At 37.4% G+C, this 26,980-nt stretch overlaps 1 protein-coding gene across 1 annotated transcript in view; it reads left to right on the plus strand.

Moving 5' to 3' along the window:
- WDR7 (WD repeat domain 7) overlaps positions 1 to 26,980 on the plus strand; it is a 312,258-nt gene that overhangs the window by 241,987 nt on the left and 43,291 nt on the right. Inside the window, exon 25 of the mRNA XM_012651797.1 lies at positions 5,299 to 5,398. Within this exon, the coding sequence (XP_012507251.1) occupies positions 5,299 to 5,398 (100 nt within the window). The remainder of the gene's footprint in view (positions 1 to 5,298; positions 5,399 to 26,980) is intronic.

A 26,980-nucleotide genomic window follows, 5' to 3' on the forward strand; every position in this document is an offset into this window, starting at 1 on the left:
CTAAATGAAATTATTATTAACAGTTGTTTCCATTAAAATATACTACAACTGTGGCATACCATGCAGTCATTAAAAAGATTGGAGTCAATCCATTTCTACTGACGAGGAAAGATGTTAGTAAAAGAAAAATGTAAAGAGAAATTAGCAATGGTGCAGAAGAGTACGAAATATAAAATCATTTTTTTAAAAACTGTATGTGAAGATTGATATTTCATGCATATGCATGTATACATATGAAGAGAAAAAAATCTGGAAAGACATACGCCACGAGGTTTCTGGTGGATATCTGGGGTGGTGGGAGAGGATTAGTGGTAGAGGGTAACTTTCACTTCTTAACCGTTTTTCTGAATCATCTGTCTCTCTTTTCAATGAGTGTGTAATCCTTTAAAATTGGATATATATTAGAATAATGGAAATGAGAGAAATAACAAAAAGTGATCATTAGGAAAACATTAAGGTTAATAATACACATAAGATACAAAAAAATTCAAGGTAAGATAAGTATTTAAACTTTTGAACTGAATGGGAAAAAACTAATCTAGACAGAAGAGCTAAAAGTCTGTATTTTCAGAGATAGTTTACTTTTTCTTAAACTTTGTTATTATGCAGACAGACTGATTGATTTTACTCTTCAAGTGAAAAGCTGAATCAGCTCTGTTCACCCTAAATGGGCACTTAAAATCCAGTGAGGAAATGAACACTATCTACTTTAGAACAGAGCATGAGCTCATTTTTTAAGAAACTCCTCCAAACCTGTGGTTTGTTTTTATCCCACATGGCGATTACAATAATAGGATGTAGAGCAGTTTCAGTCCTAACTTCCTGTAAAATTCTTAAATCAGCTACAATTAGTAAGTATGGAACTAGGCTACAAGAGACCTGTTTCTTAGCCGTTATGCAACACACCCTAGATAGTCATGGTATTTTTTCTTGAAGAACTTCTGCTTCCTGGACAACCCAAGAAGCATTTCCAGTCCTCCTGTTAACACACTGGCCACAGTGTACTTATGGCAAGTTTTTCAGAAGGAAACTGATTCACTTATTAACGACTCAGCAGGAAATATTTATTGACTATTTACAGTGTGCAAGACCCTGATTGTGAAGACTCTCAAATGGAATTCTTCAGTGTCCATCACCATCCCAGAACAAGAGATTTTTTATTTCATTTTTTGAACTAGTGCCCTCCACTGGAATGAAGCAATCTATAAGATACTCATTGATCTTGAAAATCCATGTTTAGCATAGTCTATACACTAGTCACTGAAGGATACGCGTAGTGTTTTGAACTTGTCACTGTATTAAAATTCTTACTGTTGCATCCTGCTTGCTAGGACTGTATTTATGTATTCATGCATCAACAAAAGACAAAAGTCCCTGGTGGAAGAAAACAAGCAATAAACAAAAAAAATTGTTTAATATATCAGTGGTGTTAAGTAGTATAAAGAAAAAAATAGGATATTAGGTAAAGAGTGATGGGGGAAGGGCTGTTGTATTAAGCAGGGTGGCCCACAAAGGCCGCCTTTATCAAGACAGCTTGACAACAGGGACCTAAACAAAGTGAGGGCACAAGCAATGGACAGAGCAGGCTGATGAGATTTTCAAGCAGAAGGAGCAGCAAGTGTCAAAGTTCCAAGTGGGAACCCTCTTAGCATATTCAAGATAGTTCAAGCAGATCACCGTGACTAACAGAACGAACAAAGGGGAGGGGAGATGGAGTCCGAAAGGTGTCAGGGCCTCGAAGGACAGTTATGAACAGAGCAAGGTGACTTGATTTATGGGTGAAAAGGATCACTCTGCAGCATACAGCCAATAATGAAAGCATGGAGATCAGTGACTTTAAACTTTTTGGATAATGACCGCCTCAGCCTCAGCAAGAAATACATTTTACATCATTACTAAATTCCACTTTATTCTTCTTTCACTTACTTAAGAGGTAATGTTCTCTCTGACTTAACAGAGTTTCCCTCTGGTTCACCTAGAAAAGGAGAACTATTCTAATGTGAATATAGCAAGAGAGTTCTTGCCAGGTTATTGCCCAAGAAATGCTGTCCAGGTAACATGTTATCGACACAGTGAACTGGAGACTCAGCTACCATTTCCAGAAGGCTCAGCACACATGAACCCTTACTCTGAGCCCCCCAAATTTTAGAGGAATTCCAGACTTTCGTGAGTGATCTGGTCAAGACTAGTCTAGTATAGCATTAAAAACTATAATGGACCCTCCTCTTCAAATCATTGATACCTTCAGTGGTGGGGACAAGTAATGCTCATCTTACCATCCTTAAATCTTGACAGCTTCCAAATGGAGAACCGATTCCAGAAAGAGAGTAGTCTGGGGGTGTGGTGGGCTCTGGAAGCCTCAGCAGTGATTGGCTCACTGCAGCCAGTTCCCACAGTGGACACTTGTAAAGTGACTACATACATATCACTGATTTCTTAAGAGAGCCACTGTTAAAGGAATAAAAAGTTTAGCAAGAAATCCTGTGACAAAAACATACCGTAAGACCTTCATTGTACAGAATTCTTTGAGATATTGTTTAGAAGTGTTAATCCAGTAGTAAATTGAAAAGAATGAAAAATGCAGACCTGTAATATATGGTCCTTTCAGGCAGACTAAAGATTTGATACCAAGAATAGATTTGATCTTTTTTTCTCCCATAAAGAATGGTGTTTGTAGATGATATAGAAGGATGAGTTTGATATCTAGAGCATAGAATCTTTAGATTCTAGTTTTACTAAGGTTTTGTCAACATGTATATTTTACCTACATTTTATTTTGAAGAGAGTTACTTTGGGGATAATTATATTCAATTTTGCACAAGGATTTTGGCAATATAGTTAAATCTGTGCAAATAATAAGTAAAATGACATACCACTGCATTTTTCCCTTATGGCCATTAACCTGTACAGAATAAATATCTGTTGGAACATTTGTCAGATATTATATTCTGGTTACTCTCCTAGGACATAAACAATATGTGGGTATAAATATAGATGTAAATATAGGTATATACAGTGATGGTCAATACTTAGGCCACTGGAATTATTGAATAACAAAACAATAAATGTTTTTAAACTCTTCTATGTCATTTTCATTTTCAAATATAGGAAGGGTAGGTTTTGGATGCTAATTCCACTCTCTCTACTGAGGTAGAAGAATATGATGCTTTGGACAGAAAAAGCTTTGAGAAAGTAACTTTTTACTTGCCATTTAATAGTGGGGGAAGATGCATGTTTCAGGAGCTTTCTGTATCCTTCTTTCCCTAAATCAATATACAAGAGGACAGCGCCATTCCTGAGCACAGCAAAATCACCCAGCAGGACATTCTAAAGTGGTGCCTTCTGTGTTACTAAAAATGAAGCATTAATCTTACACTTAAAGAGAAGAGGTTGGTAAGTGGGTGAAGCTTACAGATGGAATAAAAATATTGTTTAATCCATTACTTGGTAATAACAAGAAGTTTTAAAACTTAATAATTCATACTCTAGATTTAAGAGATATGTATAAATGTCATCGTCTCTGTTAATGCCAAAATGACTTTGTCAGAAGGACCCTAGTTTCAGAATGCTCCCACATACATTTTGTCTCTCTCAGCTCTCTTACTAGAATTTCAGAAATGCTGCCCCATGCCCTGGTACTTTTTACTCTATATCTACCTCAAGAAAGCATTAGATGAGATTTTTTTCTGTCACATCTTACTTCCCCCTCCCCGTTTTAACAGAAAAGTTAGGTCGGTAGTATGGAACCAAAGGGAGAAAGGGCAAAGAATGTATAGTAGAATTTATGCAAAATCCTCATGAATATTTAGGGTAGGCCACTTGTTATCTAGGCCACTCACACTGAGACAATAGAGCTAGATAATGGGAAAGTATCCAGTCATTGTTAACATAAGAAGAACGGTATGCACGATGTAACCTGGCAGCCAAGGAGAGTGGACTGGAATGTGCATGTGTGAACAGTGATGACATCACTGTACTAGTCAGTGGCGCACTAGACGCCTTGAGCGAGCATGTGTGCTGTGTGGCCGTCACGTTCAAAATGACTGAATGAACAGAGCAATGAATCTGCATCAAATTTTGCGTTGAGCTTGAATATTCCTCCAAGGAAACTATCTGGATGATTCAGAAGGCTCTGGGGGACAATGCAATGAGTGCAGAGCAAATGAAAGTGTGGCACAAACACTTCAAAGATGGTCCAGAATCTGTTGAAAGTGATCCACATTCTAGAAGGCCTGCAACAAGCAGCACACCTGAGAAGGTTGAACGTGTACAGGTTAGGTTAAGAGATGCCCGGAGAACTGTGTGAGGTCCCAAGGTGCCTGCTTTGGAGGGGACTGAGGCGTCATTGTCCTGTGTGCTGTGTTTCTTATATCTTCTTCAATAAATGTCTCTATTTTTCATATTATTACATGACTGGATACTTTCTGGACACACCTCATATTTGAAACTCTTTGCAGATATAAATCATACCTTATTTACACTTCTAATAATTTTTATTCTTACCTCCAGGCCCTGGCCATATAGATCTGAAATCAGTATGACAAAGCATAGATCAGGAATTCAAAAACTTAATCCAGTCGTGAAAATTAATCTAGAAAAAAAGAAAAAACAATAAATCAACCTCTTATAACCTTCAAATTATCCTCCCTAAATCCTATTTTTATACAATACAAAATAAGTACCAACTATGCTTATTCGTACTACCTATAGCCACAGCTATCATTTATATAAACTGGTAAATACAGAAAATTAAGGGAATTAGCAGGATAACTTTTTTCTGATGGATAGCTTTCTGATTTCGTTCTAAATTACTGATATGAACTGTAGCCTCTTTATGATCGTTCTGCGACAAAGTATATTTCACTCCTTAATACTGTAATAAACCATGAGAACATAATTAGATTGACTAAGCCTTTTCATATTCTCCATTTCTGTTCAAATAGAAATATTTGTATAACAGTCACTGTAGCAAAACTGGATTTTTGTATTTTATCTTTGTGTATTTGACCCTATTTCTTTTTCCAAAAATTCAAGGGTGTTTGTGATTATAAATTGTTTTCTGTTGAAAATAATTATTAAGAGGCCTAAGTGGTAATCGATGTCATTTTTCTTTCAGATTTTTAAGAATTACTGAAGCATTTTTCAAGGGTCTTAGTATGTTTATTATCAGTATATTTATTTAGAAATTTCTATCAGAGCTGGCTTTAATCTTTGAAACGTGTTGCTGTCCACTTCCATGTGCAGGTCATCTCACCTGGCTTTTTGTTTTTGTTGTTGTTGTTAAAATGTTCAATGCAGGTTCTACATGGTCAGCTATTATGAGAGGAATCACAGAATAGCAGTTGGAGCTCGCCATGGTTCAGTGGCCCTGTACGACATCCGGACTGGAAAATGTCAGGTAAATAAATCATTGTGACTTCCTCTCCATAAAGTGTGGAAGTTATTGAAAGGAGAGAGAGACTAGCACTTTACCAGTTGACATGCTGAGCTGCTGGAACATTATGGATAATGCTAAAGGGATCAATAGTTTAATGAAGGACTCAAAGAATATAGAGCCCTACTGTCTTTATTCACTGGGCCTGAAGGGCTGCCACAGATGAGTTCAGAATAGAGCCCAGAGTAAAGGTAGCATTGCTCACGAACTACTTTGTAATGTATCTTTTTTAAAGCAACGTTTTCTGATTTTCTTACTTATTTTTGTGCCATGTTTTCTAAAAAATTTGATAATGCATTATTATGTTGTGATGGTTGAACAAAAATTAATTTCCAGTCTAAGTAAAATGGGATATTTAGTTATTGTGAGACAGTAATCTAGTAATTTAGAGGAGTTCATAAAAAGAAGAAATCACAATAGCATTTAGAGTTCTAAAAAAGAAATCAATGCTCTATTTGAAATAATGTGTTTTTGTAATACTTTTTATACTTTTATAACACTATACTATGAAAAATTCTTTTTTTGATTCTGATCTTGATCACCTGATTCTCAAAATATACCAGTTGGGTAGAAAGGGCAAGTCTGGCCCCCCCCCCTTTTTTTTTTTATACAGTCAGAAGAGCATTTTTTAATTAGTTGCATTGTGTTAATCACTTTGTTGGACATTCGATTTCTTTCTAGTTTTTTTTTTTTTTTTTATTTCAGCATATTATGGGGGTACAGATGTTTAGGTTACATATGTTGCCCTTGCTTCCCCCCTCCCCCGCAAGTCCGAGTTTCAAGCGTGTCCATCCCTCAGATGGTGCGCATTGCACTCTTTGTGTATGCATATACCTGTCCCCTCCTCCCCCCTCCCCCTTTCTCCCTGCCCAACATCCAATAGATGTTATTCTTATATGTACACTTATGTGTTGATCAGTTAATACCAATTTGATGGTGAGTACATGTGGTGCTTGTTTTTCCATTCTTGGGATACTTAGTAGAATGTGTTCCACCCCTATCCAGGAGTATACAAGAGGTGCTATATCACCATTGTTTCTTAAAGCTGAATAGTACTCCGTGGTATACATATACCACATTTTATTAATCCACTCATGTATTGATGGACACTCGGGTTGTTTCCACATCTTTGCAATTGTGAATTGTGCTGCTATAAACATTCGGGTGCAGGTGTCTGTCTTATACAGTATCATTTGCTCTTTTGGGTAGATGCCCAGTAGTGGGATTGCTGGATCGAATGGTACTTCTCCTTGTATCTCTTTAAGGTATCTCCATATTGCTTTCCACAGAGGTTGCACTAGTTTGCAGTCCCACCAACAGTGCATGAGTGTTCCTATCTCCCCGCATCCACGCCAACATTTATTATTTTGGGACTTTTTGATAAAGGCCAGTCTCACTGGAGATAAGTGATACCTCATTGTGGTTTTGATTTGCATTTCCCTGATGATTAGAGATGTTGAGCATTTTTTCATATGTTTTTTGGCCATTATTCTGTCTTCTTTTGAAAAGTTTCTGTTCATGTCCTTTGCCCACTTTTTGATAGGGTTGTTTGATTTTTTTCTTGCTGGCCCCCTTTTGATGTAAGAGAATTGAAGCTCAGAGCTTTAAATCGCTTTATCCCACCCAGAATCACACTGTTAGTGACAAAACCAGGGTGAGGCTCTACCATGATCATGGTAAATTTATAATGTTCACTAATGAATAGTTTCAAATCATAGTTTCTTATATTTCATCGTGGCATTTATTAATGCTGATATATTCAGTTGTATTAATATTACCATATTAGGAATTTTCAGGAGGAATATGAAGAAATTCCTAAGGATGTGGCCAAAATTTTAAATTTAATAAACTATTAAGTAATTCTCCAAAAGCTTTCCTGGCTGGCTTCTTTCTGTGAAATAGTTATAAGAGATGGTAATAGGTGTTGGGAATAAAAGTTTCAAAGGTCAGTCAGATAAGTTTAGGGGATACTGTTTGAAAGTTAAATACATTTCTTTGTGCAGGTCTTCTCAGAGTCTCTGATGTGTGAGTGTGCATTGTGCATTTCCTGGGAGTGTGTAGAGTATGCACCATTTGCCATATTAATTTAGCTATCAAATTTTGTGTGTGTGTGATTTTTTTTTTAAAGACATTGACTCCTACTGGTGACCATATTCTTTTACTCAGTGCTCTCAATAGGAGCAATGAAACCACTCTGAATACTTGTTTAAAATTAACTTACATGTTGTTGATAATATTCTTTCATAAGAGAGATTCTTCAGATAGCATTTTCAGATTTTCTTTTGTTAAGACAGTTTTTTAAAAATTGAAGTATATTACTACTAGCTGACTTGAGAGAAATAAATCATAAACATCTACAACATAAAGACAAAAAAATAATAGAACGAAGGGACCTTGTCAAGCTTCTTTAAAAATGAAGAGAGGAAGTCATAGCGAGGACTCTTTGTTATCAGATAAGATGCAATTGCCACCAGAGGAGAGAAGAGGGAGGTGATCTGAACACAGTGAGGTGACGCTAGGATGAGTGGGAGAAGAACAGCACTTAAGAATTCATGAGAAAGTATCGAATTGTTCTTAAGGATACCTTTCTGTCTGGTTTTCTTCCTACTAAGTATCTCAGTAAAGATCTCAGTAACATGCAAAAAAAATAATATTTTGAATATCTTATTCTTTTCCATTAAATTACTTGTGATACACTTATCAAAGACATTCTTTCTTAACAATATGTAATAGCATTCATATTCCATTGTATTTTCTGTACATCATTTTAGTACATTTAGACATTTTAGTGTCCCCCCAATTTTTTTCTACCTCATCTTCTTAATTTTGATACCCAAAATTATTAGCATTATATTGGTTGAATAACTTTTACCCTCCAGTTCTGTCTGAAAGGGAAGATTACCCTTTCCTCTCATCATTCAGAACATGAAAACAAAGCTAAATCTCTGAAATCAATCTTCACCTTTGCCAGTTACCAGTTAGAGCCAGTGACAAGGGCTGAATTCTTAAGCAATTCTTTTCTTAATTCTTCTGTGAGTGTTGTAATATTTGAAATAAGTGAGTCAACAGCTGAAGCAGAATATACACGTATAGGTAGCATGTTTAGAAATGATGTTTCATAGGGTGAATCAGAGGATCATTTTGAACAAGGAATGCAGTAAAGCATTTCTTGAAGAATCTGTTGGAATCAGTTAACAGAGTGGTACAATTTTTCAAGCATGAACAAAGACAGAGATATGACATAAAAAATATAGAAGGGATAATTAGAAAGTTCACTTGGCTATGAGGACAGGATCCCAGCTGGGTGGAAAGATAAGGCCTAACCACCTAGATGGGCGAGTCACGCTGAAGGGAGAGAAGGATGCCGAAGACTGAGAGGGGTCCGAAGAGAAGATCCATGGGGCCCAAGGAAGTCAGAGAACCCACGACTGAGACTGAAGGGGGGGGTTACAGATGTCCCCTGTTGTTGTTATTAGATTGGTTTGTGAGGCATAAAAGAAAAATTAAGTTCCTTTTCCTTACCTTTTGGTATTGGCTCCTTTTTTTCTGTTTTCTTTAGACCCGTTCTTCCCAAACTAGAGTAGGAGATTACGCAAAACCACAGGACAAATATGACATATCTGTCTGGAACGTGAAATTTAGTTATATATCAGGAGTTTGCAAACTATGGCCCAAACCTTGGTTGCCACCTGTTTTAGTAAATAAAGTTTTATTGGAACGTAGGTAAGCTCATTTGGTTATGTATTGTCTATTACAATGGCAGGATTGAGTAGTTGCAGCTGGCCAAGACTATAGGTGTTCTGTAAGGCTAAAGTATTTGCTGTCTGGCCCTTTACAGAAAAGTAAGGTAATTGAGGAGGAAAAGTTAACTAATTTAACTAAAAGTGATTTAAAACATTATAGTATAATATAGTAGATAAAGATAATTAGAAAGTTATGTGATCTTGTATCCCATCTCCACTACTAATTAACATTATAACCTCGGGAAAGTTTCTTAACTTCTCTGAGCTGAAGTCTCCTCATTTATAAAATGGTGATACTAATAGAAATAGTGCCTGTTATTATAAGAAGTGGTAAGAAAAATGTATCGAAACATTGTTAAAGATGGTAAGGCAGGGCCGGGTGTGGTGGCTCAGGCCTGTGATCCTAGCACTCTGGGAGGCCAAGGCAGGAGGATGGCCTGAGCTCTGGACTTTGAAACCAATCTGAGCAAGTGTGAGACCCCATCTCTACTAAAAAAAAAAAAAAAAAATAGCTGGGTGTGGTGGCGTGCGCCTGTAGTCCCAGGTACTCCAGACGCTGAGGCAGGAGGATCGCTTGAGTCCCAGGAGTTGGAGATTACAGTGAGCTATGATGACACCACTGCACTCTACCCAGGGCGACAGAGCAAGACTCTATCTCAACAACAATAACAAAAAAAAATGCAAGGAAACTGACCACCCCTCCTGACTACCCCCTCCCTTTAAAAAAAAAAAAAGTTAAAAAGATGGTAAGGCAAACTTTAGTCAAGGGGGGCCCGCGGTGGTAGGTATAGGGACCACTGCAACAGGGTCTTGCAGAGGGGGCGGTACTCCAACTTCAGCAAGAACAATTGGGGATATATAACCAAAGAGCAGGGAGGGGTCAGTGGAAGGAAAATCACTAAGAGCAAGTGTTTCTGGCTAAACTGACTTGACAGGATTCTTGCCAGCTTGTAAGACATTGGAGGGTGGTGAGGTGGGGGACTTCTGCTCAACTGATACAGCAAGATTCTTGCTCAAACTGGATTCAACAGGGATAGAGAGGGAAGCCCAGGGTCAGGCCTAGTGAGGCAGAGAAGCCTGACTAGAGTTTTGGTCAAAGGAGAGAGTCTTTGTCAGAAGTAAGTAAGATAATTTAAGTAAAATTCTTAGCACAGTGCCTGCCAAGTGTTACCATCAAGTAAATGGTGGCTATTATTATATTAAAATAAACTTGGAAATATGTTACATTACCATTAAATTACAGTAATTTTAGGGAATTTTAAAGATAAAACTTGAGACGTCCGGGTTTTTGTAGACCAGAGGGCTAGGAGTTCACACTCCTCAGTCGGGAACATTTTGCTGGAAAAGTTGAAGCAGCACTGCCTCGGGCCATGTGTAGATTTCCTTTCTGAAGGCAGCTCTTGCCCGTGGTGGTAGCTGAGTCCCTGCTGGTTATGGAGATCAGAAACCTTGATGCAATTCAATAGTTAAAGTCCTGCGGTGCTGCTGACTTCGCTTTCACTTGGCAAGCACTAGCAAGTTAGAAATGTATACCTGACTCGAATTTTGCTTAATGAAAAAAACTAGTATCTAACTCCCTATGAAGTGCTTAAATTTTGATGATAGGCAGTGATCTTGCTAAGCAGGCGAATTAGGGTCCCTGGCTCCTTAGAGCTTGGCGCATGTGTTCGGTTAAATCGGCAACGAAAATCTCTCCGCTAGCAATATTGCCTTTGCTTTGGCAGACTTGATGGCATATCTCACTGATTTCATTCTTTGTAATAACTGCTGGCTCTGTGCAGGATTTTCTTAGGCTCATGTCAGCTAGCTAGTTTTCCTTATGAAGTTTGTACTTCGTCTCTCAGTATCTGGGGAATTGGTTCCAGGACCCCTACACATACCAAAATCCACAGATGCTCAAGTCCATGATATAAAATGACGTGGTATTTGCATATAACCTAGGCACATCCTCCCATGTACTTTAAATCATCTCTAGATTGCTTACGACATCTAATACAATGTAAACACTATATAATAGTTGGGGCTATAAGGACCCAAAAAAATAGCCTGTACATGTTCAGTACAGACCAACCTTCCACTTTTTTTTCCTGAATATTTTCGATCCGTGGTTGGTTGAATCCAAGGATGCAAAAACCGCAGAGCCAGCTGTGCTGTGTCACTTGGAGGCATCTGATCTACTTTGGTAAATCTAGGCACTTACCACCTTCTCATGCTTTGGTGAAGAACTACAAAAAAAGCAATGATGTCTGAGAGAAAGAAAATGGCTAAAGAGTCTATATCTCAAATTATTACAAGAAGTTAATTATTGAAAAGTTTGAGTAAGTTCCTTAAAGAGCCTATTCTTTAAGCCTCATATTGTCTAGTGTCTGGTACATAATAGATGCACAATAAAATATATGTTGCCCAAATAACCCTGAGTCTTTGGAGTAAAAAATGTGCTAAGAAATATGATATGGTAAATGAAAACAAAATGTACTATAATTATATCAAGAATATTAATTTGGGTGTAGTTATATTTCAGTATGATATCTTTTCAGAAATAGCATAGAAAACCTTTCTTATGAGTCATGAAAGATATACCTGTATTTCTGTAGTAGACCATGACCAGGACGGCCATAGGCCACATGATGAAGGGAAAAGAATAGAAGCGAAGATTGATTATATCTATACAACTGTGTCTACGGTACTCTAGCTGTTACAATCCTTTATGGAGCGGGAGGTAAATTCCGGATTATTAACATGTGCCACGTCACACAGCCTAATGGTATAAAAAGCAGTGAGCCTACAGTCTGAGCTCCTATGGCCTTGCAGATTTCTTACTGCATGTGGGATAGATGCATTGACCTCTGAACTTCAGATACACCTCCCTGATTAAAGAAGAAGGCAGCAGGATACCGCATCCACTTGTACCCTTATCTGAATATCCTCTGCCCTGCTCCTTTGCTGATTTGAAAGTATGAAAGTAAAAACAACCCTGCACTCTGTCCAAATCTATTTTTACCAGCCTTTGAACCATGACTTACCCCATCATTGTCCAACCTGGCATACTTTCATTCTTCAGCCAACAAAGGACTTCATCAACTAGTCCAGCAATATTGTTATATACAAGCATCTGCACATACAAACTAACGAGAAAACCAGCATAAGTACAGCCACCTTAAAGTGTATATGGAAAATGAGGGAGATTGCCTCATTGTTCTAATAAGCTTTCTTCCCTCTTTCCCGTTTTTTCCTCAAATGCAAAGTAATTTTGAGGACTAGTCTTATCAGCTTGTGGAATGCATCTATTCCTACTTCATTCCTTATGGCTCCAGGGGCCAGTCCAGGTTTTATAGGACCTGGAGTTCATATAATTTGGGAGAGTTCCCTGTAAGAGAAAGAAATCGAGGCCTATGCAAATCAAAAAAATAAAAAATAAACTTCATTAGCTTCATGGTATATCCATCTTTAATGGCTCCTTTAAAAGCGTTATTTTATAATCCTTTCTGTAGCTACCCTTCTACTTCTCTCCTTTCTTAAACAATTATATGTAGTGAATGAGCGGTCTACAGCATTCTCTCTGCCCTGTACCTTCTGGCTGCCACTTTGATAGTGCCACAGATATCACACGCTCCCTTAGCATGGCTTAATATTATTGATTCCTTTTCCCGCAAATTCTATCTTCCTTTGACTTGCATAGCACTATCACCTGCCTTGGTTTTCATTTCACTATCTCATTTGCTGGATTTCTTCATCTCTTGAGGTGTACCTTAAGGTTCATTCTTATTATTCCACTGTCCAGAGTACAGATTTCTTCTTTTATCCATTCTTTTTCCTGACTTTGGCTGAAAATCCATGCATTAGTATTGACTCTGACTATTCCCTGTAAGCAGGTAAAACAAATCAGGTCTACAGCCAGGGCCCTGCCTTAACTGCAGCTCCTTGACTTTTAATGATTTGCTGGACATTTCCATTTAGATATCTTATTGTCTCAAATTCAGTGTGTTGGGAAACCTCCCAACACCCTACTTTGTATCAGCATCCTTTCTAACCTACCTTTTTCTGTTAATGGCATAATAATATAATGATACCACAGTTCATCCTGCCTCTTCATCCATCCGTATCCAGTTACCAAGTTAACTTTTCCTTAGCAGTATAGGTGGAATCTACCTTTTTCCTTTGTTAAACAGCCTAAGTTGGGCTCTTGACCTATTCTTCAGGGCTTTGGAGATTGTGGTTTTGATCACTGTACACAATCCCCTCCTCCTTCGAGCCATGTTTCATTTGATAATGCTATCCTCTATCATCCCCCTTCCTCATCCTCTCGCAGGTTACATAGGAAGCATTCAGAAATATCTGTTGGATGATTTATTATGAGGATTTCAGGAGATGCCCCTTTCTGGTTGCATTTGTCTTTATATTATATTGAAATGTCTCACCTCACCCAGGATATACATTACTGTATACTAACAGGTGAGGCACTCCTGGCAAACAAAAATGCTGAAGACAATCCACCTCAAAATAATGAATGTTGTCTCTGATTTCATTAATGTTTCCATTGAAATTTATTTTTGACTGTCCTTTGAATTTCTTACACGCCTTCTAAGTTATACAGCCATCTTAAACTTTGTATCCATATTTTTTACACAGAATAATTATCGTTATTTATTTGTTGATGTTTATAATATGCCAAATTTAATATTCTCTCTAAATTCAGTTGCTGAGCTATTTATTTCCTCTTACTAGAGAAGGCAGTGTAGTAGAGTAGTTAGTGGAGTAGATTCTGAAACTGAGGCTGCCTGGATTCTCACTAGCTTTGTGGCTTTGAGCAAGGTACTTAAACTCTCTGTACTCGAGTCTCTTCATCTATAACATGGATATAATAATGCTTGTAGCATTGTATCATAATGATTAGAAGAATAAATGTATGTAAAGCAAATGTCACCCAATAGTAAGTGCTCAAAAAATTAGCCATCATAATTATTATTTAACTTTGCTTTAAATAGGACAAAAATCAGTCAACCCCATCCTATCCTTTCCTGCTGCAGTGTATACTACTTCATACCAGCTAGATCTGTTATCATTGCTTTCTTATGATTTTTTTTGTACTGTTCTTTTTTCCTAGGACTATTTGAATTCATCTTATAAATAGGATAAATAGCGTATCAACCAAGTAATTAGCACATTTCAAAATTATACTTACCGATCTGTCCTTATTCATTTGTGTTTAATCCTATCCTGATTTTTCCATAGCATTATTCTGTCATCCTATTGATATTTTTGTTCTTTGGTGATTTTTTGAAATTATTATAACTATTACTTTTAACATGACTGCATACTAGGCTGTTTCTGAGTAACTAAAAATTTTTAATAGACTTTGTTTTTTAGAGCAGTTTTAGGTTCATAGCAAAATTGAGCAGAAGGTATAGAGATTTTCCATATACTCACTCTCCCCACACATGCATAGCCTCCCTAATTATTAGCACCCCCCACCTGAGTGGGACATTTGTTACAATTGATGAACCTGTGCTGACACATTGTCACCCAGAGTCATTAGTTCACATTAGGGTTCCCTGTTAGTGTTGTATGTGCTATGGGTTTGGGCAAATAAATAATGACATGTATCTACCATTATTGTATCATACAGAGAATTTCACTGCCCTAAATATCCTTATTTGTATAATTTTTGTGCATATTTGATGATTTTTAGGGTAAATTTCTGGATATACAGTGCTACGTCGAAAGATTTGTGCCTTTGATTACCAGAATGCTCTGAAACTGTTTTCCCACAAAAACTTTATGAGCATTAGTTTCTCCGCACCCTCCCTGATATTTCTGTGAATAACAGAATGAGTTCTGAGCTGCAGTTATCTTCATAAAAAATGAACCCCTGCCCCACGATTGGCCTATTTTGCCTCCTATATTTGTCATCTTAGACAACAGACTTTCTCCATTTATTTGTGATTTATTATTCATTTTGTTTATAAAACAAACTTACGATGTCTCTTCTCTGTGCCAGACACTATATCATATGCAAGAGATCAAAACTTAAATATGAATTGTTCTGGCCCTCAACGAACATAATGTGGTGTGGAAGCCAGACATAAACTCACAATCGAAATACTGCGCTAACCTTTCAAGGAAGGCGGCCTGCAGTGTTGCAGAAGAACCCAGGAGTAGCACTAGCGCAGATTTGTTTAGGAGTCTGGGGAGAACTGGTCAGGAAGGGCTCCCTAAAGGAAAGGACATCTGAACTGAGCCATTGATAATTAGGAGTTAGGCAAAGAAGGGGAAGAGCAAGGGACGTTTTTCCAGGCAGAAGGTACAACATATGCAAAGCCCAGAGGCCCAGGAAAGCATCTGGAAAGCATGCTTATCAAAAACTTCCGAAATGTTGTCCCCAATATATGTGAATGTTCCATAACACAGCAGTTTTCAAATCAGTATTACACTGGAAAATCCACCAATCTTACGTGAGAAACAGTTATTCCAATAGATAAGTAGAGGCACTTCTTATCTGTGACTTACTAAGTGCTAAATCAGTAACAGAGATTTTGTAAGTAAACTTACATAGCATTACCAAAATATTAAAGAAATAACTGAATGCTGACATTCTGTTAACTAAAATAATACTTTTAGGAGAAGAGGAGCTTGGCAAGATACAAAAATGTTTTCAGTATGTGATTTAAAGCATTTTATGAAAATAAGCCAGTGTCATTTTCTGTAGTATACTTAATTCTGGCCAGTACTCTAAGGTACTAGATATGAAAAGAAAGCGGATAGTCCACATTAAACAGAAATGTCAGCAAACACACCTATATTAATAGAAGTTTGAAAAACAATGTGTTCTTCTCTAAAACTAACAAAGATTTTACTTCTAGTTAGGAGGAGCAATGGACCTTAGGGATCTTGTGGACAGTAAGATTGATGTTTCTTTAAGGCAGAGTTTTAAGCTTCAGGCACAGTTTTCACCAAGCAGAAGTCTATAATGCTTATACATCAAGGGCACTTATGTGGTGATTGCAAAAATTGCAGGGAGAATTGACTACAGTACTTAGTCAGACAGTGGCATTTTAGGTATTTTCTTCCTGCTTTTTTCAGCAGCTGGTTTTATGGCAGGTGCTTCCTATGATATTCTGGAGCAACAGCCAGAAATACGGCGTCAGGGGTGATAATAAGATGAATGGTTGGAGAAAACAATGGCTTCCTGACACTGTGTTGAAGAATTACCCAACAAGCTTCTAGTTTTAAAAGTGAAATGCTATTTAGAGAAGAACCTCTGGGAAGAGAAACAGATATTTGGAGCAATGCTTAAAATTAGACCATCATTTATTCTGAAAGTTTAAAATTTTGAGAAGAATATTTTTAACTGGAGGGAATATTTTCCTATTGTTTATCTCACTGCTCATTGAGTATTCCTTATATTTGTGTTATGCTTTGAATGGCAGTGTTCAAGAATTTTGCACTGAGAAAGTTAAATCTTTACCAATATCTATAATTGGAAATACATAAGGCAGAGAATTCTACTATTTACAAACCTTGCCGTTATTACAAGCATTTCGGCATCCTTGCAAAAGCATTAGGTAGGCTAAAATTTATTTTGATTCTCAAAATTCACACTATTTCATCTACATTTCTCAATGCCATTCAGTTTTGCAGCTAGTCATTCTCTTTTTCTCCTCAAGACATAAAAAAAGAAAGTATAAATGTTCATATATATGTATGTATATATATTCCACATATATATAGTCCACAAAATTAAGAAACATTAGATAGAGTTACAGTACATTCCTTCTGGATTGATTGCCTTGTATTCTTTATATCCATTCTCAATATATAAGTTACTTAGAATAAGGCCTGGAATAATAGTAGTTATTCAATAAATATGACTCATATATGTATATATAAATACATACATATGGTATATAATGAGGATATGAGTCTATAGTTCATGATACATTGTAAAGAGATATTGATGGCAATTTAAAAGGCCTTGTCCAGATTTGGTAAGTCCTGTCCCAGATGGAGCTCCTTATGGACCCCAAGTCTAGTGGGGGGAAGAGGCACACGCACGAGCACCACGAAAGCCCTGGGTCTAGTGCATTAGCCCCAGAAGTTGCTCAGTTAATAAAGAATATTGCTCAAGTATAGAAACATATAAAATAATATATATCTTAAACATTTCATTTTGATTTAAATCTTATAAAGATAATATTATTTCCCATCTCTTTTAATGTGGCACCTAGGACTTTGTTTCCATATTGGCCTGTTGATTATAGCTTTAGAACATCTTTCTTGGTAAGCCACACCATTTTCAGTTTCTTTAAGTGGGTTGACAAATTAAAGATACTTACAAAGCAATCTCAGAGTATAGTATAATCCTAGATTTTTATGCATTTCCCAGTCTTTTACAGTTGTCTCACACCTAATTTTATATGTGTATATATGGTTTTTTTTTAAAGCTCTCTTCCTACTCTGACTGTATAAATTTTATATGATATTAATATTGAAATCAACTACATACTTATAAGCACAACTAGCTTTTGCTTTGGTTAACTCTAGGTCATAGAGTTCAACAGATGAGAGCAATAGTGAGTGGGCTTACCAGAGAGTAGCCTACAAACCACTGGCATTCCTCATGTGCTGGGCACAGTGAGGATATTGGACAGAGGGAATGGAGAGTCTTGGCTAACTCCAAAGTCAAGTGGAAGTCAGTTTAGAAAGGTTCTGTTATAATACCATCAACACCTGATACCTAGAAGTATTTACATGGCACTATGCAATGCAGAAGGAAATGGCTACTTGAGTAGGGAAGGTATTTACAATCTGGAAGGAATGACAAAGATGAAGTAAATAAGTACAATAAAGTGTTTCAATGCTACAGTAGAACATGGCAGTCCACAAAGGAGGACAGGGTGTATCCTGTGGAGGCAGGGAACAAGAATGGGAGAAGATTGATAAAGAAGGTGACGTTTGAGCTGAGCCTTGAGTAGGTGCTCTGTAGGCACACATGGAGGAAGAGAATGAAGCATCTACAGAATCTCAGAGACATCATGTAGCTGATGCTTCATTCCAAGAACTGTAAAGTTTTTGTTCTGCCTGGAGCAGAGTTTGCAAAGGAGTGTGAAAATGTGAGAGAGGAAGGAGAGGGATGAAGCCTAATAAGAGGGGTGAGATTGTGGCAAGCCTTCCCTGGACAGATTGCTTCTTAGTTTGGAGTCTCATAGGTCAGCAGTGACACACTCCAATGCGTACAGAGACCAAGCAGATGGCGTAAATTAATAAAAGATAAGCCCTCTTGGTTTTTCATTTTTCCATTTTTGATAATACCATCCAAGAAATATTTCTCTGTTTAATTCGACTATCTGTAAAACAACACTTAAAGCCTTTAGTAAAATACCAACTGATATTCTGCTTCAATGTTAGAGAATTGGGAGGGGTGGAGATTGTGGCAAACTGGAGAGCACACGCTCTACGGAAAGGGACCAGTTATGTCTGACATCCCACCTGTTGGTGCCTTGTGGAATTTTGAATCTAGTGTTGCCTAATCTTCTGATTTCTAAAGATAAGCTGAGAATCTTGATTTTTATTTTGAAATCTCTCAATTTTTAAAAATGGCTAATTGCCAAAGGTTTTTTTTGTTTGTTTGTTTTTTGTTTGTTTGTTCTTTTTTTTTTGAGAGAGAGAGTCTCGCTCTGTTGTCCTGGCTAGAGTGAGTGCTGTGGCATTACCCTAGCTCACAGCAACCTCAAACTCCTAGGCTCAAGCAATCCTCCTGCCTCAGACTCCTGAGTAGCTGGGACTACAGGCATGCGCCACCATGCCTGGCTAATTTTTTCTATATATTTTTAGTTGTCCAGCCAATTTCTTTCTATTTTTAGTAGAGATGGGGTCTCACTCTTGCTCAGGCTGGTCTCGAACTCCTGAGCTCAAACAATCCGCCCGCCTCGGCCTCCCAGAGAGCTAGGATTACAGGCGTGAACCACGGCGCCCAGCCTGCCAAAGTTTTTAGAGTGCATCAATCAATAAATACTGTGCTGAGTACATGGTATTACATTTGGAAAAACCATTTGAAGCATTTGAAGCAGGATGGCAAGAGGATCAGATCTTCCATTTTGGAAGGTCACCATCAACACTGTTGAGACTGAATTGAAGGTTTGCTCTCAGAGGCTTTGGGAAGATCCAGGCAACAATTGAGCAGGGTTTGATTAGCATCAGTAGTGGCTAGATGAAGAAAAGGCATAAAAATCATACCAAGGAGAAGTGTGATGAGTCTTAAAATACAGCATTTTAAATATATACACTAAGTAAAAATATAAATTGATCCTATAATGAAGAAGGAAAAGCAGTATTTTCTGAGAACAATGAAGAAAAATCTGGGCTATAAACTAGTAGGGAAGACAGACATGTAAAGGGAAAGATTTAATTTAAGCATAAAAAGGAATTTTTTAAATGAAAGAATTGTGGGAAAGATTTAATAATTAGGATATTTCATCTGCAAAGTAATAGAAGCCAAAAAAAAGGCTTTATATTAAATAATTATTATTTCATACAACAGACATCCAGAGGTAGCTAGTGAAGTGAGCAGCTTGGTCAGAGAGCCCTGTCTTTCCAGGTGAACTTGGTTCCTCTGTATTCAGTGTCTTGGCCTCCTTGGCTAGATGGCTGCTGCCACGCCAGCAACCTATGCAGAGGATAGCAACCTGTGGCAGAAAGGGGAAGTTTTAAAAGCAGATACATCCTTGGAGAAAGCCAGTTCTCTTGTCTCATTGACCAAAATTGTATCACCCATTTTTCAACCTGTGGCTGGCAGAGAAAATGGAATTATCACGATTGACTAATTGAGATTCACTCCTGAGACAAGAGAGGGCCATAAACCTTCCTTGAGCACAAGGGGTTGGGCTGAGGAAGCAACTAGCCTTTGCCTCCCCAAGGGAACTTAGTGCTCCGGAGTGTTCTGTGTTAGGTCAACGGGAAAACAGGGTTGATGGCAGAGGCTTTGGAATAGATCTGGGTTTGGGTACTTGCCCTTCCACTTAATCTTGGAAACCTAGAACAAGTGACTAGCTCTCTTTAAGCTAGCTTCTTTGTCTATAAAATAGGAATAATTGTTGGTCCTTTTGAAGATTGATCAAGCTGATGTATATAAGATATTTACATTCATGACTGCTACATTTTAAGTGCTTGATAAATCGTGGTGGTGGGTTGATTAATAGTCATCTTTAAAGGGAAGTCCAGTTTTGAGTTTCTGAATTTGAAAGAGAATTTTTGTCATGTCTAAGAACAAAACTGTTACCAATAGGAAACATTTTAAAACTAAGTACATATTAATATTAGTGTTACTTTAAAAGTCTCAGTTTTTCCCTTTATTCATACAGCAGCAGTTAGCTGAGATGGAAAAGTGCAGGATAAGCCCCGTGAGATTTGGTTCTGACCCCTTCCCATACTCAGCACAGAGGCCGGGGCCCGTCCCCCTCACTTTGCTGTGCCTAGAGGAGAGGCTTGCGCTTGCAACCGTGTCCTGCATCCCTCTCCTGCTCAGCTGATCTGTGTTCCTGCGCCAGAGTCAGCAATTAAGCAGCCACACTTGAAGACAAAGTAGGTGCTTAGAAATAATTTGCATTCATTCTTTGAATGTTTAACTACTTCAGCAATTCTGCTGATCCTTAAAGTAACATCTTAATCTAGAATAGTCATTAACACAGAGCGAGGTCTTGAAAACATAGTTTACTTTCAAAAGAATGACGGAAGCAAGAAAACATCTATGTAAGGGCCACCGCACCACATTAAATGTTGCTTTCTGATACATAGAGAGTGGCCCTTTCTAGTAGCAAAAAAGCCAACTCCCTTAAGCTTCTTGAAAGTCCCAGCATATGGCATGGTTACTATGTTGCTGTAATTTATGTAAATGCATTGTCAGAGATGAATTAAAACTTACAGTTGTAAATCTACAAGGACACAGCTATAACTCACACAGATTTATTACTTGTAGACATGTATATCAAGCCTCTGGAATTACTGCCTCTACTGTAGACAGAGGTTAAAGAAGAAGGTAACAACTTACATGCCATTATACATATACAGCAGTTTGTCATTCATGGGTAGTGGTGTGAATACCAAATACAAGCATGCGGACTGTCCTTCACCCAACACAGTGTGATCCGCAAATTTCAGCAAGAAGTTCGTATTAAAGAAAGAACACTGAACAAGGAGTCCAGAAATTTCGTCGTAGACCCATTTACTAACTTTTTTATTTAACTTCTCTGAGCCCAAGTTTATTAGGTATAAGACGATTTTTTAAAAACCTGTTAATAACCCCTACTACACTCTGCATGGCTTTTGCAAGGTAGCCGTGCACACATTCATTGATAGCCTACTGTGTATCAGGCACAGATTTTTTTTTTTTTTAGGCCAAAAGAAATAATTTTGTCCAACATCCTTATTTTTCCAAAAAAGGAAAGTGATACCAGAAAGGTGAGGTGCCTTACAGAGGTGCATATGTAAAAGGGATTTTGAAAATTGCAAAGCCCATTCAAGGGGAAATAATCATTAATTGTAATACAAAGCCAGTATCTCTTTTATATGATGATATATGTGTGTTTAGTTCTCCATGGATGTTTCCATCTGTCTAGGAGTTCCTTTTATATAAATTCACTGAGCATTGTCATTTAGCATTGTTCTTTCCGAACCAGGTGACATATCAGAATCATATAGGAAATTTTCAAAATAGATTCCATCTTCCTCAGACCTTCTGAATCAGAATCTCCAAGGCAGGGATCCAGGACTTTTGTGGTGTGCCCCTAGGTAATTCTAAGGCATACTGAGTTTACTAAATAAAATAACAGACTATATGAGAAACAAATAATGTGTGAATTAGTGTGAATTAGTATTTAAGTCCCCAAGGTCTACAAAATCAAATAATTTTAAAATAATGAAAAATGATCTCCCCTAGATGTAAAATCATATATACTGTGAAATGGAGCCTTAGGATAAATAGAATTTTTTTTTTTTGTATTATCCTTGAAAAGGCAATGTAATAACAACATGAAAGAAAGGTTTAGAAGGGGGAAAACCCATCCTAATTCCCCCAACAATTTTTTGTTTGTTACTTATTCACTTGTATAAGTATTTATAGATATTTGCATTCATAGGCTACATACACCTATATTTGCTTTGAAATATTACCTAAAATTATAAAATTTTTGTTCTGAGCCTGAGCCAAGTTGGGGCTCGAATCCCTAGATTTCTGTATTGCATTTGAGCATTTTCCTGTTAGGTTATGCTAACCCACCCACCAGAGCTTTAAGCCACTACTGTTGAGTACATACAGCCTCCCTTTCTCTCCACAATTTCCTTTTTGATGTCTTTTCAGTTCTTCAAATTACAACAGGAGGGAGCCTCTATCAGATAAAATCACTAATAGAAAATGTGCTTACAGAAGTCACCAATATCTTGTTAACCCCTTGTAGCTTTGTCCCTGAGAGGGACTTTTTCTCCAACTACTCAGATACAACAGGATTCCCCTATCTCTGGATATCTCTCACAATTCGGTAGGATCTTTTCTCTTGCTGCAATATCTATCAAATAATTTATTAATTTAAAAAGTATTAAATATTTACTGTGTACCAGCTACTATTGCTAGTGTTAATCAGCTACTATGCTAGTGTTAATAGCGCTACACACTATTGAAATAATATATTTCTATATAATTATTATGAGGAAACTAATGCTTCCTCCATAGAAATAACTAGAACATTTTTAGCTGCCTTATTTTCCAAGTAAGTGAATCCAGTGAAACTCCCAGGATATAAGCCATTTCTATATTTTGGGGAAATACTAAGCATTTAGTTTGTTACTGTATCCTTAATGATATATTGTAAGAAATTAGGCACCAAGAAGATTATAGTACAACCATAAGAAACACTTTCCTAACCAGCAGCCAGAGCCTTTTTTCTGCTGAAGCACCAGGGCATTCTGAAGTCTCCTCTCCCCACAAGGGTGATTACACATGCTCCAAGGCAAACATAAGGGTTCAAGTAGAGACCCCTTTTCTGGCTTAAGGTCATGACGAGACTTGGAGGAGGTTCAGTTTTGTTCTCAGGTACTCCCATTTCAGAGATGTACACTGTTTGCAATTTCTGAGCTATCCTCTTTCCCTCAGCCATGTTTTTAATATAAAGGGGCATCTTAGAATGACCCCTACAGGGGGGCTGTTGCGTCCCATCCACGAGTCATGGCTCGCACTCCCAGACTGCTTTAGCATACCAGGAGCTCTGGCGGTGGTACGGAACCCTGTGCAGAAGTCCAAGACATAACGGAGTGTGATTTTACAAGGCTGGGCTCATTTATCCACTCATTCATTTATTTAACACATGTTAGTGAGCAGGTATGTGTGCTGGGTTCTGTGCCAGGCACCGATGCGGAACAGATAAGGCTTACTACCTTCATGGAGCTTACAGGCTAAAGAGTGAGTCAGGCAAATAATTACCCAATAAATATATGCATTTTGTGATAAATACTATGAAGAAAATTATAAAGTATGGTGAAAGGAGAACTGAAAGGATGATGTCACGTGGAAATGATATTTAACTCAAAGCTATGTATAATGAATGAGTTAAATGTTAGGGTGTTTGAGGAACTGAATGGAGTGAATGGGAGGAAAGGAAGCCGGACACAAGACGGAGAGATGGGCTGGAGGCAGGTCACGGAGGCCCTTGCAAGTCATGATGAGAGATTTTAATATTATCCTAAATGCAGCAAGAAATCAGTTAAAGGTTCTAAGCAAGTGACATGGTTTAGCCTCCCTCCTTTAAAAGATCATCCTTGCTGCTGTGTTGGTTTGGAGGAGGACAAAAGTTGAAATGGGGAAACTAATTACAGGGCTATTCCTGAAGTATTCCAGGCTGCAGATGATAATGGACTAGACTGGAATGGAGACAGTGAAGATGAAGAAAAAGGACCAATTTAAGTCCAAGGGTAAAATGGACTGAACTTGTGTTGAATTTATTATGGTAATAGAGAGCAAAGCATTGAGGATGATTCCCAGGTGAGTGGCATGAAGAACTGAATAGATAGAAAACATTGGAAGAGGAGCAGTTTGTGGGAAGGAATAGTAGAAAATTACCAGCTCGATTTTTGTTGTTAGCTTTGAGACAGCCAACAAGCATTCATGTGGAGATGTCAAGAATGTAGCTATATACGTAGCTCGGGAGTACACATAAAAATTTAGACATCATTGGCATGCTGATGTATTTAGAGCCATGGCAGCTGATAAATATAGAATGAGAAGAAAAGAAGTCTGGGACAAAGCCCTAAAAAACAAAAAAAACTGAGAGATGAGATGGAAGAAATGCATGTGTCAAAAATGGGAGAATGAGTAGTTTGAGGGCATAAAGAAAATCAAAAGATGGTATTGTCTTAGATTCCAAAGGAGGGGTGTCTCACAGAAGAAATGCTGCTGAAAGGTCAAGTAAGATAAAAAATTAAGAGAAGCCCATCAGATTTGGCAACAGAAGGTCACTGGGGACTTTACAAAAGCAGTCTGCATGCAGTGATGGGGTTGGAAGCCTGGCAGCAGTGGAGCACATGGGAAGGCAGGCTTGTGGAGGCCACACTTGAAAGAAGCTTGCCTGGAAAAATACAGGAAAATAGGAGAGAGAGAAGAGAGTTTTGTTTTTTAAGATGTATATTGTTAAATGTGCTGGAGGATATTTCACCACTGCAGGAGAACAACTGACCCGCAGTTTACCAGGGTAAAACTGTCAGTAGTGAGGGTTTAAAACAGATGTGAAAGACATTATTTTGGATTTGCCATGAAAAAAATACACTTACATGTTGTCTGTGTACTGATAGATATTAACACCATTGTCATGAACCAACCCAAAGAATCCAAGTGGCATCTAAGGTCTGTGCTAATGAGAGTAATGAAGAGGCCGTTTAGACACACCTAATATCCTAAGTTTGTACCCAAAGCCCATACCTGACTTTAATAAGGGCCATTTGTTCAGGGGTTTCAAAGACATGTATTACTTTAAAATTTGGTGATTTTCAAAAGCACTCAGCGTCTGACTATTCTTAAAAGAAATTACCTAATAATCTCATGGCTGCAGGATTAATGGACATAATCTTTTTTGCCAAGGATGGAGCATTATTTGCTTCAAGACAAAGGCATTCTTTTCATATTAGCAAAAAGGGTATCAGGATTCATGGGCACAGTTTTTAGAGGCTTTTTCTTAATTTTTTGTGGGACGAGAAATGTAGGTTCAGTTTGCATTGTGGAATTTCCACCAAGGAAATGCAAGTAGCCTCATGGGCTTAAATTATTTTTGTATGGTTTAGGCATCTTACTAAAAGAAGAGCTTCACTCTGATTTTTCACCTTTTCCATAAAGCAAATAGGGAGCTGTTTACAACAGCCTTTGTCTGGCTTTGGCATTGATTTTAAATCACCTGGATTGATCATGTGGTTATGGGACTTTTAAAAATCCCCCCAAACCCCAAAGCTTCGAAACACAATTAGAATTGAGGGGTTTTTCATCTGCTAGCATTATGTCCATAGAAGTGCATTTGAAATTATTATTAACTTCTGCTCATGTTAAGTGGAAAAAAGCACCATCCTAATGTATAGTGTAAGGGATTCTGGAGATGCTCTCTAAACACATTCCTAGTTTTCAAAATGAGGAAGCATCTAAAATCTATGTCCGGCTTCGAGTGTTTCTCTGTCTGGACTGTTTCCTCAGCCAATAAGAGAAAAATATGCAAATCAACCAGCTGTCATGTCACACACTCATCAGTTGCAGGACAACAGCAGGATTTAGGCAATCTGATCTCAAGCAGATTTGACAAAGAGGTGGAAGGTCTACAATTAAATGGGTCAACACAAATTCTCTAATAATAGGTAGATGTGAAGGGACAACAAGGGATCCCATAGGAAAACTGCTTTTTAAAGACTGCTGATATTATTGCTTTTCATTTCAGACTTCGCCTCATTAGCAGCATCTAAGTCTGAACCATCTTAAGTGACGATGAAACAGTTCCTATATTTTACTAATTATTCTTTAGATTATTTATATCAAAGTGGTATTTTAATGAAGTAAATATTTATAAAGCTTGAGACTACTTTCAGAAGCCAGCTTTTCTGTTTTAAAGGCAGTTATTTTTCTATGGCTTACTATAGTACTTCAATTTTGTTGTCATGGTGATTAGATAATATAACTTTTCAAAAATGGAAACCTGCTTTTAACTATATTGCACCAACCTACCAGTCATAAATCTAGAGTTCAGAGTAAATTGAGTTTATATTCGGTTTCTCTCCTAGTTAAAAATCTGAGGTTACTTTATAGATATCAGATTTCAATAAACATGTAAACACATACACACGGAGTAAACTATCAGTCTCCTAATAGTAAAGCATAGTAAGCATCAACAAAGAAATTATTTTTAATTCACATTCTTACTAGTTGAAAAATGTGTCCCCAGCATAATTATAATTTTGGAGCATTCTTATGGTAACACCTTTCTAAACAATTTAGAACCATTTTCCCCAATACCTATAAATAATTGTCAGTGAATAAGAGAAAATAGAAAAAAGATAGTCTTTTATCACTAGACTGAACAAATAGATACCATTCCTTTAAAATACAAATAAAATGCTATAAGGGATCAGTGCTTTGTTCCCTAAATTCACTAACATGCCATTTTACACAATTACAGTTCTTTTCTTTTTAAATATTCTTTTAATATTGTAACATTAGGAACATATTGCAATCCTTCTTATAGCATTATGGTGGAGGAACGATTACAGTCATTTCAATCTTGAGCTAGGG

Source organism: Propithecus coquereli, unplaced genomic scaffold (assembly GCF_000956105.1).
Source record: "Propithecus coquereli isolate 6110/MARCELLA unplaced genomic scaffold, Pcoq_1.0 Scaffold37, whole genome shotgun sequence".
NCBI lineage: Eukaryota > Metazoa > Chordata > Mammalia > Primates > Indriidae > Propithecus > Propithecus coquereli.